This window comes from Schistocerca serialis, chromosome 8, assembly GCF_023864345.2.
Source record: "Schistocerca serialis cubense isolate TAMUIC-IGC-003099 chromosome 8, iqSchSeri2.2, whole genome shotgun sequence".
Classification (NCBI taxonomy): Eukaryota; Metazoa; Arthropoda; class Insecta; order Orthoptera; family Acrididae; genus Schistocerca; species Schistocerca serialis.
Window position 1 is genome coordinate 302,391,518 of NC_064645.1, and position 14,734 is coordinate 302,406,251.

General features: G+C 43.3%; 1 protein-coding gene across 1 annotated transcript in view; it reads left to right on the forward strand.

The window, feature by feature from the left end:
* The window catches only part of LOC126416980 (odorant receptor Or2-like), a 44,691-nt gene extending 31,931 nt beyond the window's left edge, over positions 1-12,760 (forward strand). Inside the window, exons 5-6 of the mRNA XM_050084865.1 lie at positions 750-911; positions 12,698-12,760. Coding sequence (XP_049940822.1) covers positions 750-911; positions 12,698-12,760 — 225 coding nt within the window. The remainder of the gene's footprint in view (positions 1-749; positions 912-12,697) is intronic.
* Positions 12,761-14,734: the final 1,974 nt, after the last annotated feature.

Genomic DNA, 14,734 nt, shown 5'->3' on the forward strand with positions numbered 1-14,734 from the left:
AATACAATTGGCGCCAACTATTTCAACTCATTCTCATTAATTTGCCTTATTGATTCCTTTTCCTGAAGACATCGATCCAGTGCATTTCAGAAACTCGTAGTTTTTGCAGGCAACGCTTTAACAACTTGACCATCTAAACATGATTCAGAGCAAGCATTCAACGCGTTGCTAAACTGCTAGACATTCCTTACCCACTCTCAACGGTAGATTGAATCCTTCAGACGTTTTCTGACGACTCATTCGGTAGAAAACTCTCTGAAAGAGGGAAGGGTACTGCCTCAACACTCGGTTCAGAATGTTGGTTCGCTCCAGAAATTTCATATCATTATACCCCCTGCTGCTCAGCAAATGTTTCATACAAAAATACTTTTGCATCTGGAAAGAAAACTGCCTCCACTAAATGTGGCAAATAAGACTGATTACACGTCAGGGATATACAGGCCACACAGAACAGATAATGGTACCCTGCAGTATACCATTAGTAATTCACACCTTGCTACGTATTGTAGTAACAGCTCTACTGCTCGAGTCTGATGATTACCAAAATTCCATATTTCCAAAGTTATCTGACAAAGTTAAACCGAGGATTTCACAGTCACTTAATCTTTTATCCATAATTCAATGTACGTCACATACTTTTATTCGCAAGATACAGTATTTTATGACATTTTAATGTTGAAACTATTCTGCATAAGATGATTGTATTCATTCGCTACGAGCTGCCTGCTGAAGATGGTGGACTTCTGCAGAGCGAGAACGTGGCCCTGGCGGCGTACGACGCGGTGACGTCACTGCTGGAGTGTCCCTTGTCCATCAAACGGTCGCTGCTACTCGTGATGCAACGCGCGCAGCGGCCTCTGTGCATCACCGCCGGTGGGTTCTTCCCACTCTCCAGGGAGTCCTTTGTCTCGGTAAGGCGATTGGTCCTGTATTCCTGATCCCATTCGGTAATTAATGTTCCACATGTAGCGCAGCGCATCCTACGGAAAACTATCACTTTTATCAGCAACACAATATACGTTGCCCACCGTACGTATCTTCGTGCATCCTTGTGTGTGAAAGATCTAATGGTATACAGCTGACGTGAAACTCTAACTTTCCTTTCCTCGTTCTCAAGAAGAAAAGAACTGATAGCAGCTACTGTTACAGAAACAGTTTGAGGTGTTGTCGAGAAGGTTCTCGAAACATTGTTACAAAATTCTAATACACTATCAGTAAATATTCATATTCTTCAAGTCGCGAAGTTTTTCCTGTCTCGTCAGTCTGTAGGCTGCCACAGTAAATCTGGCTGCAGGTTGCGCCCCGCGGGGTAGCCGCGCGGTCTGGGGTACTTTGTCACTGTACGGCCAGCCTTTACCAACCATGCAACTTCGTTAGTTTCATCCCCAGTGTACAATAGAGTTCTATAAATAAATCCTTTAGGCAAATAATGTAAAAGGCTAATGATACATTGTTCATTCGTTTCGCATTCCCAGTCAATACACTCACTGTGCCCACACTGTTTCACGATGGGTCACTAAACACATTATCAGCTTATGTCAAAACTATAGTGACGATTTTAGGTTTCCATTTTGTATACCGCAGCTTCCCAAACACTTTGCGATTCAGGAAACACAGAAATCATTCTCTCTTATGACTCCAGTGAATTAGTTTAAAACTTAGTCTCTAATTAAATATTATTCTTTCTTCTGTCTAAAATAGCCCTCACTTGGGCATTGATATAACAATCAACTCCCGAAAACCGCCTCCATACGCAAGGTCGCAAACGGATGCTTGTGCGGTGGCGCTGAACTTGGAGGTAACCCAGTTCGATTGCAGGTGGTGGATGAAATTTTTACTGCCAGTATTTGGCCGGCAAGGAGGGGACGGGGGCGGGATGGCTAGGGATAGGTAGCAGCGTAACGTTCCTGATTACTTGTCTTTGCACCAATGATGTGGATTACATTCCGTGCCTGACCACAGTGCCTCATGAAATGAGGATAAGTTACAGTGGTGTTGATGACCAATCCATCCTATGGGAACTTGAACTGGGTAGCCCCTGTGGTATGAGGAATAGGTTTTCACCCTCTTCCTTGACTCATTATCTTCGTACAGCACAAACACAGCGCTACGCTATACAAGCATCCGTTAAAGTCACCTACAGTCTACAAACACACATATGTCACGAGTCTCACGTACTTAGTAAACAGGTCGGTATACTGTTTCCTAGAAGGGCTGTATCCCAGTCCACAATGAAATACATCTACATTTTTTTAACACGCACAAATTTTAATAAGTTAATACTTTGTGTGGAATTCACGTAGTAGGTTATTGTGAAACATAATCTGGTGTTGGTTGATTGGCTGCTTTGGGGAAGGGGGTCACACAGAATCTAGTGTATAACTAAATTAAATTAATAGGTTTTTTTGTGAACGTCAATTGTTCATTTATTTTCGTTTATTCTGAGTATACTTTACTGCATCCTTTTTTGCTGTTAACTCAGTTACCAGCTGGTTGTTTATTCATACAATACATGATTTGGCGTCCAGTGTTTACATCAGTTACCACTTCCAGGCTGAGAAGCTGTGAGTGATATATAAAATTATACCGCAACGTTTCGTCTCCGACTGACGATTCATCTTCGCAGGCAAAAGGGCAATTGCAATCATAGCTCAAGGGGATGCTGCATTTGTAGAGGAGCATACATAACACTACTATTCGTCACGGGATTCTGACTGTATGATTATATCTGGCAGGCGCCATCATTCTCGACTGAATGTAATCAATCGTCATTCTGTGATTCTTGAAGTTTTCGTGGCGTATTGAATGTTCGATGAGATTTCGGGATTGCAGCCGGATCATGTTGACTTATTGCCACGATAGTTCGGCTGGCAATCGTCCAGCCATCTTCAGGTGAGTGTCCGTCACTGGAGACTGCAAGTTCCCGGAGTCAACTTTATAGGAAAAAATTGGCGCGAAAACGCATGCGCAATGGCCTCTGTCACAGGAGCGTCCTCTATCGAAATCCGCGCCCTCTTGAGCTAATCTGTGGCGCGCAGGCGCATGCTTGGCAAGAAGTCAACATGATCCGGCTGCAATCTCGAAGTCTCATCGAGCATTCAGTACGCCGGGAAAGCTTCAAGAATCACATCAGATATCTCTTCGGGGAGGCGATGGCATTACAAACCCAGAGGTTGGACAAGCTACGCAATAAGCGAGCGAGATTGTTAAGTTCTCTGTGTTTTTTACTGAAGTATCGGGACGAAGGCCTTACCCCGAAGTTTACCAGAGTGAGACATTTTATCTAGACCGCCGCTGCAAAATTCATTACACGAAAGGTGAGCTTAGCACTAGTGAAGGAGAGGATCTGCTATACTCGCACTGGACGTCATATCGAAGCAGCTATTTCATCTGCATGTGAAGATTGCATCCAGCCTGCCATCACTTTCCTGAGCATGGGTCGATGGCGTGACCTGAGCATAAGCGGACTGGGTGCATAAAGAGTCTACATCAAGACAGGTTTCGAAGTTCGCCCGGCTGTCAGCAAAGTTACCGCAAGAAGATGCTATTCGACGTTCCGTGGTCAACTTAACGGATGAAGTTTTAGACAACGTAACGCTGTCTGTGATTGGGAAAGGCTTGAACTTCGCTCCTACGCCGAGAACCCTGCCTCTGACTGATTTTATTAGTGCTGTTGAGGAAACTTTTAGACCTCTTCCTAGTGATGCTGCAGAAGAAATAAGACGTGAAACTTTCCGTGTACTCGCGAAAACTCCACCTCAGAAGAGCAACATTTCTGCCATAGAAAGGGCCACACTACGAAAGCTACGAGAAGATCCTCACACGGTGGCATTACCAGCGGATAAGGGAAACGCTACAGTGCTGTTGCCGCGTGAGTTTTATAATCAGAAGATTTACAACTTGCTGAGTGAACCGATGTATCGGAAGACTGACAAAGACCCCGCAGCGAAAGTGGAAAGGAAAACATCAGCCCTGCTGAATTCTTCTTCTGTTCTGCAAGAAGTGGCCTAAAGACTAAGACATCATAGTTCTGTGCCACCCAGGCTATACGGTCTTCCGAAGATCCATACAAAAGAGGTTCCGTTACGGTCAATCGTCAGTAATACTGACACCCCCACGTATGATTTGGCGATACATCTCGCCTCTCTACTGATACCTTTTGAGGAGAAGTGCGTGCATCATGTTCGCAACTTGGCGGACTTTATCAACAGACTGAAGTCACTTCAACTCAGTGAAACTGACTTACTAGACAGCTTTGATATCATCTCACTTTTCACTAAGGTTCCTCTTGTGGATTCTTTGTCGCTCATCAGCAATAAGTTCACGGCTGACATATCAGCGCTTTTCCATCAGGTCCTTTCCTAAACCTACTTTTTATTTAACAGCGAATATTTTGAGCGGACTGACGGTGTTGCCATGGTCAGTCGTCTCTCGCCTTTGGTAGAAAACTTTTTTATGGAATACTTTGAGGAAAGGGCACTAGACTCGGCAGAACTTAAACCGAAAGTTTTCTTGCGATATGTAGATGACACTTTTGTAGTGTGGCCCCATGATGAAGAAGAACTGTCACGGTTCTCGCAACCGGGCTCATGTTGTTTCTGATGGAGACAGCCTTACAAAGGACCTGGAACATTTAGAATCGGTGTTCAGAGGTAATGGTTATCTTCCACATCAGACTGGAACAGCGCTAAGAAGGAAGAAACGTGACCACCTACAAAATCAAGAACATAAGGAGTTATTCTTCCATCCATGAACCATGGACCTTGCCGTTGGTGGGGAGGTTTCCGTGCCTCAGAGATACAGATGGCCGTACCGTAGGTGCAGCCACAACGGAGGGGTATCTGTTGAGAGGCCAGACAAACATGTGGTTCCTGAAGAGGGGCAGCAGCCTTTTCAGTAGTTGCAGGGGCAACAGTCTGGATGATTGACTGATCTGGCCTTGTAACATTAACCAAAACGGCCTTGCTGTGCTGGTACTGCGAACGGCTGAAAGCAGGGGGAAATTACAGTCGTAATTTTTCCCGAGGACATGCAGCTTTACTGTATGATGATGGCGTCCTCTTGGGTAAAATATTCCAGAGGTAAAATAGTCCCCCATTCGGATCTCCGGGCGGGGACTACTCAAGAGGACGTCGTTATCAAGGAGAAAGAATACTGGCGTTCTACGGATCGGAGCGTGGAATGACAGATCCCTTAATCCGGCAGGTAGGTTAGAAAATTTAAAAAGGAAAATAGATAGGTTGAAGTTAGATATACTGGGAATTAGTGAAGTTCGGTGGCAGGAGGAACAAGACTTTTGGTCAGGTGAATACAGGGTTATAAATACAAAATCAAATAGGGGTAATGCAGGAGTAGGTTTAATAATGAATAGGAAAATAGGAACGCGGGTAAGCTACTACAAACAGCATAGTGAACGCATTATTGTGGCCAAGATAGAGACGAAGCCCACGCCTACTACAGTAGTACAAGTTTATATGCCAACTAGCTTTTCAGATGATGAAGAAATTGATGAAATGTATGATGAGATAAAAGAAATTACTCAGGTACTGAAGGGAGACGAAAATTTAATAGTCATGGGTGACTGGAATTCGAGAGTACGAAAAGGGAGAGGAGGAAACATTGTAGGTGAATATGGATTGGGGGGAAGAAATGAAAGAGGAAGCCGTCTGGTAGAATTTTGCACAGAGCATAACTTAATCATAGCTAACAGTTGGTTCAAGAATCATAAAAGAAGGTTGTAGACATGGAAGAATCCTGGAGATACTAAAAGGTATCAGATAGATTATATAATGGTAAGACAGAGATTTAGAAACCAGGTTTTAAATTGTAAGACATTTCCAGGGGCAAATGTGGACTCTGACCACAATCTATTGGTTATGAGCTGTAGATTAAAACTGAAGAAACTACAAAAAGGTGCTAATTTAAGGAGATGGGACCTGGATAAACTGACTAAACCAGCGGTTGTACAGAGTTTCAGAGAGAGCATAAGGGAACAATTGACAGGAATGGGGGAAAGAAACACAGTAGAAGAAGAATGGGTAGCTCTCAAGGATGAAGTAGTGAAGGCAGCAGACGATCAAGTAGGTAAAAAGACGAGGGCTAATAGCAATCCTTGGGTAACAGAAGAAATATTGAATTTAATTGATGATAGGAGAAAATATAAAAATGCAGTAAATGAAGCAGGCAAAAAGGAATACAAACGTCTCAAAAGTGAGATCGACAGGAAGTGCAAAATGACTAAGCAGGGACGGCTAGAGGACAAATCTATGGATGTAGAGGCTTATCTCACTAGGGGTAAGATAGATACTGCCTACAGGAAAACTAAAGAGACCTTTGGAGAGAAGAGAACCACTTGTATGAATATCAAGAACTCAGATGGAAACCCAGTTCTAAGCAAAGAAGGGAAGGCAGAAAGGTGGAAGGATTGTATAGAGGTTTTATACAAGGGCGATGTACTTGAGGACAATATTATGGAAATGGAAGAGGATGTAGATGAAGACGAAATGGGAGATAAGATACTGCGTGAAGAGTTTGACAGGGCACTGAAAGACCTGAGTCGAAACAAGGCCCCGGGAGTAGACAACATTCCATTAGAACTACTGACGGCCTTGGGAGAGCCAGTCATGACAAAACTCTACCATCTGGTGAGCAAGATGTATGAGACAGGCGAAATACCCTCAGACTTCAAGAAGAATATAATAATTCCAATCCCAAAGATAGCAGGTGTTGACAGATGTGAAAATTACCGAACTATCAGTTTAATAAGTCACAGCTGCAAAATACTAATACGAATTCTTTACAGACGAATGGAAAAACTGGTAGAAGCGGACCTCGGGGAAGATCAGTTTGGATTCCGTAGAAATGTTGGAACACGTGAGGCAATACTAACCTTACGACTTATCTTAGAAGAAAGATTAAGAAAGGGCAAACCTACGTTTCTAGCATTTATAGACTTAGTGAAAGCTCTTGACAATGTTAACTGGAATAGTCTCTTTCAAATTCTGAAGGTGGCAGGGGTAAAATACAGGCTATTTACAATTTGTACAGAAGCCATATGGCAGTTATTAGAGTCGAGGGACATGAAAGAGAGGCACTGGTTGGGAAGAGAGTGAGACAGGGTTGTAGCCTCTCCCCGATGCTATTCAATCTGTATATTGAGCAAGCAGTAACGGCAACAAAAGAAAAATTCGGAGCAGGTATTAAAATTCATGAAGAAGAAATAAAAACTTTGAGCTTCGCCGATGACATTGTAATTCTGTCAAAGACAGCAAAGGACTTGGAAGAGCAGTTGAACGGAATGGACAGTGTCTTGAAAGGAGGATCTAAGATGAACATCAACAAAAGCTAAACGAGGATAATGAAATGTAGTCAAATTAAATCGGGTGATGCTGAGGGAATTACATTAGGAAATGAGACACTTAAAGTAGTAAAGGACTTTTGCTATTTAGGGAGTAAAATAACTGATGATGGTCGAAGTAGAGAGGATATAAAATGTAGACTGGCAATGGCAAGGAAAGCGTTTCTGAAGAAAAATTTATTAACATCGAGTATAGCTTTAAGTGTCAGGAAGTCGTTTCTGAAAGTATTTGTATGGAGTGTAGCTATGTGTGAAAGTGAAACATGGACGATAAATAGTTTGGACAAGAAGAGAATAGAAGCTTTAGAAATGTGGTGCTACAGGAGAATGCTGAAGATTAGATGGGTAGATCACATAACTAATGAGGAGGTATTGAATAGAATTGGGGAGAAGAGGAGTTCGTGGCATAACTTGACAAGAAGAAGGGACCGGTTGGTAGGATATGTTTTGAGGCATCAAGGGATCACAAATTTAGCATTGGAGGGCAACGTGGAGGGTAAAAATCGTAGAGGGAGACCAAGAGATGAATACACTAAGCAGATTCAGAAGGATGTAGGTTGCAGTAAGTACTGGGAGATGAAGAAGCTTGCACAGGATAGAGTAGCATGGAGAGCTGCATCAAACCAGTCTCAGGACTGAAGACCACAACAACAAGGAGTTATTCAAGTTCAGGGCGTTCCTTCCACACGTCGGCAACCTTTCATCTAAAATAAGCGGGATTGTAAGGAAACATCAAGTTAAAGTAATCTTCCGGCGACCGGCGAAGATTAGTGCCCTTCTCGGTTCAGTAAAGGACGATGTGGGTCTGCGGAATGCCGGGATCGGTAAAAGCTTACATCGGCTAGACGATACGCACAGTACATGAAAAGTGCGTTGAACACGAACGCCACACTCGCCTTTCGCAGCCTAGTAAATCAGCCTTAGTGAGCTCTGTATTACCACAGAACACACTATGGATTTTTCTGCCACGTAAATCTTGGCCCCAGCAAAAACGTTCTGGGATTCAGTAATTAAAGAATCTGTGGAGATACGCATAGCGCAAAATCTTATAAATCGTGATGGCAGTTTTCAACTGGACAAGGCTAGGCACCCGGTGATCCCTCTAAATTCCTCTGAGAGAAGACAGTTTATTCATAATGACACGTCTGGCGACATCTGTCGTCTGTTTTTAGCGAAGCGGGCGCGCATTCCGACAGAGGGCGGACACGTGGTTTTCACCTTCACGCATGCGCCTGCGCCCCACAGATAGAACAGTAGCTCCAGAGGGCGCGGATTTCGATAGAGGACACTCCTGTGACGGAGGCCAATTTGCATGCGTTTTCGCGCCAATTTTTTGCTATAAAGTTGCCTCCGGGAACTTGCAGTCTCCAGTGACTGACACTCACCTGAAGATGGCTGGACGATTGCCAGCCGAAATATCGTGGCAAGAAGTCAACATGATCCGGCTGCAATCCCGAAATCTCATCGAACATTCAATACGCCACGAAAACTCCCTGCCCCCTGCCCCTCGCTGGACCCTACCGACGATTGTTGCAATGTGTTTGTTTTCGGACGTTTCACGCCATACATGTACCCGATGTCCGCCCCCGGTAGCTGAATGGTCAGCGCGACAGACTGTCAATCCTCAGGGCCCTGGTTCGATACGCGGCCGGGTCGGACATTTTCTCCGCTCAGGAACTGCGTGTTGTGTTGTCCTAATCATCATCATTTCATCCCCATCGACGCGGAAGTCGCCGAAGTGGCGTCAAATCGAAAGACTTGCACCAGGCGAGCGGTCTACCCGAAGGGAGGCCCTCGTCACACGACATTAAATTAATGTATCCGATGGAGCATTAAACGTGATTCGTCTTTTGGTCACCTGTTGTCACTCAGTGGACGTCTGGTTGCTGTACTGGCGTGCAAATTCCAGTGTAGGTGGCAGGACTGTGCTTAGCAACACATGGTTTCGCTTCTTGGCGCATTAGTTATTTTGGCACAAACTACGGTAATTGTGAGCAAAGAGGGAACATTAAGTTCCGAATTAATCTCAGGAAAACCTCGAATGAAACGTGGACAATGATTAAGCAAGCATACATAGGCGAGGCACTTTCAAGGAGTTGTGTTTTCGGGTGGCAAAATAGGTTTTGAAAAGGCAGAGATTCAGTGCAAGACGATCCCATAGCTCGTCACCCGTCAGCAGCACATACAGATGCAAACTTGTAGCGTTTAATGCAGTTATTGCAATGGGCGGTAATGTTACTATGTGTGCGGTATCAGAAGAACTTAATTTGAATCTTGATCCCTCTCAGCCTGATTCGTTTACCGTTTTCTTTTGTTTTACTTATTTGTAGCATTAACAACCGCAAAGACTTAAGAGACAATAATAACTTTGCTGCTCCAGAAGCCACCTGACATCATTTACTTGTATAAAAGTCACTGACATGGTTACACATTGGAACCACAGGCGATGGCTAAACTGGTCTCTAAAACTGAATGTTCATATCTACTATTTATTGTATAATTTTTTATTGACAGAATCCTTAGAAGGCTGTAATATTTTTTGAATTAATCAACACGCAAAAATTTGCATTGCTTATTCTCGAACACTACTTCCACTTCTGCCGGCCGGTGTGGCCGTGCGGTCTAGGCGCTTCAGTCTGGAACCGCGTGACCGCTCCGGTCGCAGGTTCGAATCCTGCCTCGGGCATGGATGTGTGTGACGTCCTTAGGTTAGTTAGGTTTAAGTAGTTCTAAGTTCTAGGGGACTGATGACCACAGATGTTAAGTCCCATAGTGCTCAGAGCCATTTGAACTTCCACTTCTGGCGTTCATGCGACAGAGCATAAAAGGAAACTCTTACGTACACTACACAGTAAACTGCTGTTAAAGCGGAAATCTCTACAGCAAAGTCCTGCAAAAAATGAAAAAATATTTTTTTTCTTACTAAAACTTAATTGTTAAATTTCAAGAAACTGTTTACTGAGAGGGTTGCGCAACGACGCTAAACGCCTCCTATAAAGGGCAGCAGAAATACTATGTAGATAGTTTTAGCATAACCTCTGCACTATTTAGCAGACTTGGATATAGAAAAAGGCATTCTGCCATGCCTTTGTACAGGACGGGCAGATGGGAAGGCTCTGGGAATGAAGGAATGATTAAAAGAGTTGAAGTAATAGGTCTTTTTTGACCAATTTTGCCTTATGAAGGGTCACATCGTCAGGCCAAGGGAGGCGAGGGTGAGCCAGAGCCTAGAGTTTGGCGAAACATAGTTCACGAAATTTGGCGTCTGCCAATTGGGCAAGTTCGAGCGGCATGCTGGCTGCGAAAACTAAGTCCACAGAGCTGCAGCACCGGGAGAAGCGGGAGATGTTCACTGCTACAAGGCGTGCGTCCGAGAGAGCGGGCCCAGCGACGAGTGGCCGGGTACATTCAACACGCCATGCGGCTTCCTTCGCCCTGATTGGTCAGTACCGAGAAACCTGCGGGGGGGCGGCACTGGAACTTTCCAGAGCGTGGTCTGGTCAGCGTCGCAGAGACAGCATTACTTCGTCAGCACACGAGGGAGGTGCGTGATCGAGATTGCCTACCTTGGTGCTGACCTCCTGTTACAGAGCCGTGGGACGGAAAAATTACAGGCAGCCAATACTGCCGGCCGACACTTGGCCGTAACAAGAAAAATAAAGCTACCTTTTGAAAGCTAATATAACAAAGTAAAATCTCCTACTGTCTGGCTCATCCTTACACCTTCCCCAGAGACTCCCAGCGTACTCATCACTATATCAAAACACATTTTTTAGATGTCTGCAAGCTTATAAGTCATTATAAACCTATGGAGTGAAAATGAAGTAAATGTAATAATATGTTGCCAAGATAAGATAGCGTTTTTGAAATGTTACTATCGGCAATAATTCGAAAACAAAAAAATTGCCTTCATAATTTTTGGCTTCTTAACAATTTATAATCTGGTATGAATGATTATTTCAGATTTTCCACAATACGAGGTCTGTTCAAAAAATTCCGGAACTTTGTCTACAAAATTTTTCTGAGGTTATCTTTCACTTATTGTGCATGGTCTCCTTCGAAATACTCTCCTCCACACCATCCCAACGCAGTTCCCACTTCCGGAAGCAATCTTTGTACGCCTGTTGCTGGATCGCCCAAAGCACCGTCTGCGAATTTTCTTTTATTCCATCTATCGTTGTAAATCGCCGTCCTTTCAATGGGGTTTTCAACTTTGAAAATAAAAAGAAAGTCCGAAGGAGCCAAGTCTGGAGAGAACGGGGGATGAGGCGGCCAATGATTTCGTTTTCTGCGCAGTAGTCACGCACCAACAGGGACAGATGTAAGGGTGCGTTATCATGACGCAAGAGCCACGAACTGTCTCCTCACATTTCAGAAAGTTTCCCTCTCACATTTTCTCACAGGCGTTGCAACACCCGCCGGTAGTGCCATCGATTGACAGTTTGTCCCTGTGGCACGAATTCGTGATAAACTAATCCTTCGAAGTCAAAGAAAACTATCAGCATGGCTTTGATATTTTACCTGACCTGACGAGCTTTTTTGTCTTGGAGAACCTTTCCTGACCCATTGTGAAGACTGAACCTCAGTTTCAACATCATAACCGTAGACCCATTCTCTTAAGCAACTTCCCTTTCTCATTTGTGCAATCAAATAGCTCTTCACACGCTACGAGGCAGAGGTCTTTCTGTTCTTGACTCATGAGCCGTGGGATGAACTTGGCGACAACACGATGCAATGCAAAATCCTGTGTGACGATTTCATAACATGATCCAACTGCAATTTTACTCTTCTGCGATCTCTCGCACATTCAGTTTTCGATTGGCACGCACATTTTCGTTGACGTCCTGATAGGAGCGTCGTCGGTAGTTGTCAAAGGACGTCCTGAACGAGGTTCTTCTGTAACTTCCGTCCGGCCATTTTTGAACCGTGTGAACCATTCGTAACACCGAGTACGGCTTAAGCACTCATCACCGTAGGCTTCCTGCATCATTTGGTGTGTCTCTCTACAGGTTTTATTTAGTTTCGATCAAAATTTAATGCAATCGTGTTGCTCCTCTAACTCTAACATTTCGAAATTCTCAAACTGCGCGACGCAACGTATTACTCAAAACAGCACTGAATAATAACTAACAGACATACAACGATGAAACTTCCAGCTGTTACATATTAAGCTCAGGAAAATTCAGGAATGCCAACCGCATTTCGCTGCAACACACCACTGGCGCGAAATTACGAATGTTCCAGAATTTTTTGAACAGATCTCGAAGAACGACGAAGTAATGCTCAACAAATACCTGAATATGTGTAGAATCTGATCTCATCATTTTTCTTCTTTTACAGGTTGTCAATGTGTCTTACTCATTCTTCGCAATACTGCGAAATTTCAAGAATGAAGAGGAATAGCGCGCTTTTAATGCTTTTATCAAGCTTTCTTCTGTTACACAGGATCACGACTTCAAAATTGAGCAACAACATTTTATTTTTCATTGTGAAGTACGGTATATTTTCTTCGTGATACCTCCAGTTGCTTTATATAGTACCATTAATTTATATACTGGGAAACATAATTCGTTAAACAGATATGAGAACAGCGTACACAAATATGGAAAGTAATCTGTAGCAGTAACAGCAATAAAACCGAATACATAGCAAATGTATTACGTGAATAAATACCGTTTTTGGACCGTGATTCTGACATACTCCAGGTAAAACATAATCACCAGGGCACACTTCAAGAATAGTAGTAGCGATTTGCTATACTACACGATTTACAACGTAACATACCCTCCTCGGGAGAGTTGTTTGATCACATACAAAACTGCGAAACCAAGAACGGGACATGACACTAAATTGAACATCATGCCAATGACTAGGTCCATGACAGTACACAAATGATCAAAATTGCACATATTTACTAGGGGAAGTCAGTACAAGGTGCAATCAGCGTATTAGCATGTAGTGAAATGGAATAAACTAGGGCCCGAATATGTATACCGTTCACATAACCTACCTCAGGACGTTCACAAGCTGTGAAAAATGACTTTGGGATTTTCTAGAAGATACTGAATTGTGCTCTTATTCGTCGCTGGCTTAGCAGTTGTATCATAAATTGCTCTTATGATCTGGCTGTCTAGCTAAGTTCGACGTCTGCATTTATGCTCTGCAAAGCGCTGTCAGATGCATGGCAGAGGTTGTATCTAATGGTGTAGAATCCATCGCACTGCACTGCCGACGTACATTTCTCTGTATCTGATTGCCATCACCGACGGAAATCTGACATATATGTGATGTACAACATAACGCACTATTCGTCAAAATGTATTCCACCTCGATGATCAGTAAGTAATCAGTGATATTTTCTTACCACCTGCAGTTTATTCATTTACGTCTACAATCATGTATATACCCCATATATCACCATTTGGTGCATGTCTGAGAGTAGCTTGAATGATTGATAATTATTAAATTGCTTGTCCCTATTCTCAAACAGAATGATGAAAAAACGAATCTCTATACGCTTCAGTGACACCCCTGATTTCCGTTGTCTTCGCGGTCCTTACACCGTTCTACAGTGTGCTGAAAATGCCGGTCCTCTACAGTTTCTCAATACTGTTTCGAAAATAGAACGTCTGGTTCGGTGTAGGATTTCCGAGTTTGTATTTAATTAATACTTGCTTTTTAATTGAACGTAGAAGTACGGCTCTTATTTGCTGTACCCTTTTTATATGAGATTAGCTTTCCGTTATCATCGAAGAAACCGAAGTCGACCATTCGGCTGCCATGCAACTGACGTTACGCTCTCTTTCCAGTTAATGTATCTTTGTAGCGCAACGCGAAGATATTTAATCGACATGACTGTGTGAAGCAAAACACCACTAATACGATGATCATTCCCACACTTTTTCTCCTACTTACCCCATTAACTTACATTTTTCCACATTTGCAGCAAGCTGTATCCATCACAGTAAATAAAAATTTTGTTGTAGTTATCCTGCATCTTCCTGCATTCACTAAAAAGCCAACATTTTCCTGTACACTACTGTGATACTGGCAAACAGTCGTTGACTCAATGTATTGAGGTGGGTATGGAGAATGAAATCAGAGGTAATGACTTGCCTACAACTCATTGAGTCCCAGCAGATCACGTCGAATCATCGAAAAATATGACGAACCCATTTTTCGTAAACAGATCTTTGACCCAGTCGACTCGTGCTGATGCTGCGATCTTCAGCGTCGACAGCTCGTATTGGGATTTCATTGATTTATGGTAAACCTCCGACTTTCCCATTCACGTGTGAAGAGACCCTATAGGGGTAACGACAAAGTTACCTTTGCAATCTTAAGCACTTACGGTACGAAGACTGTTGTACATACTGT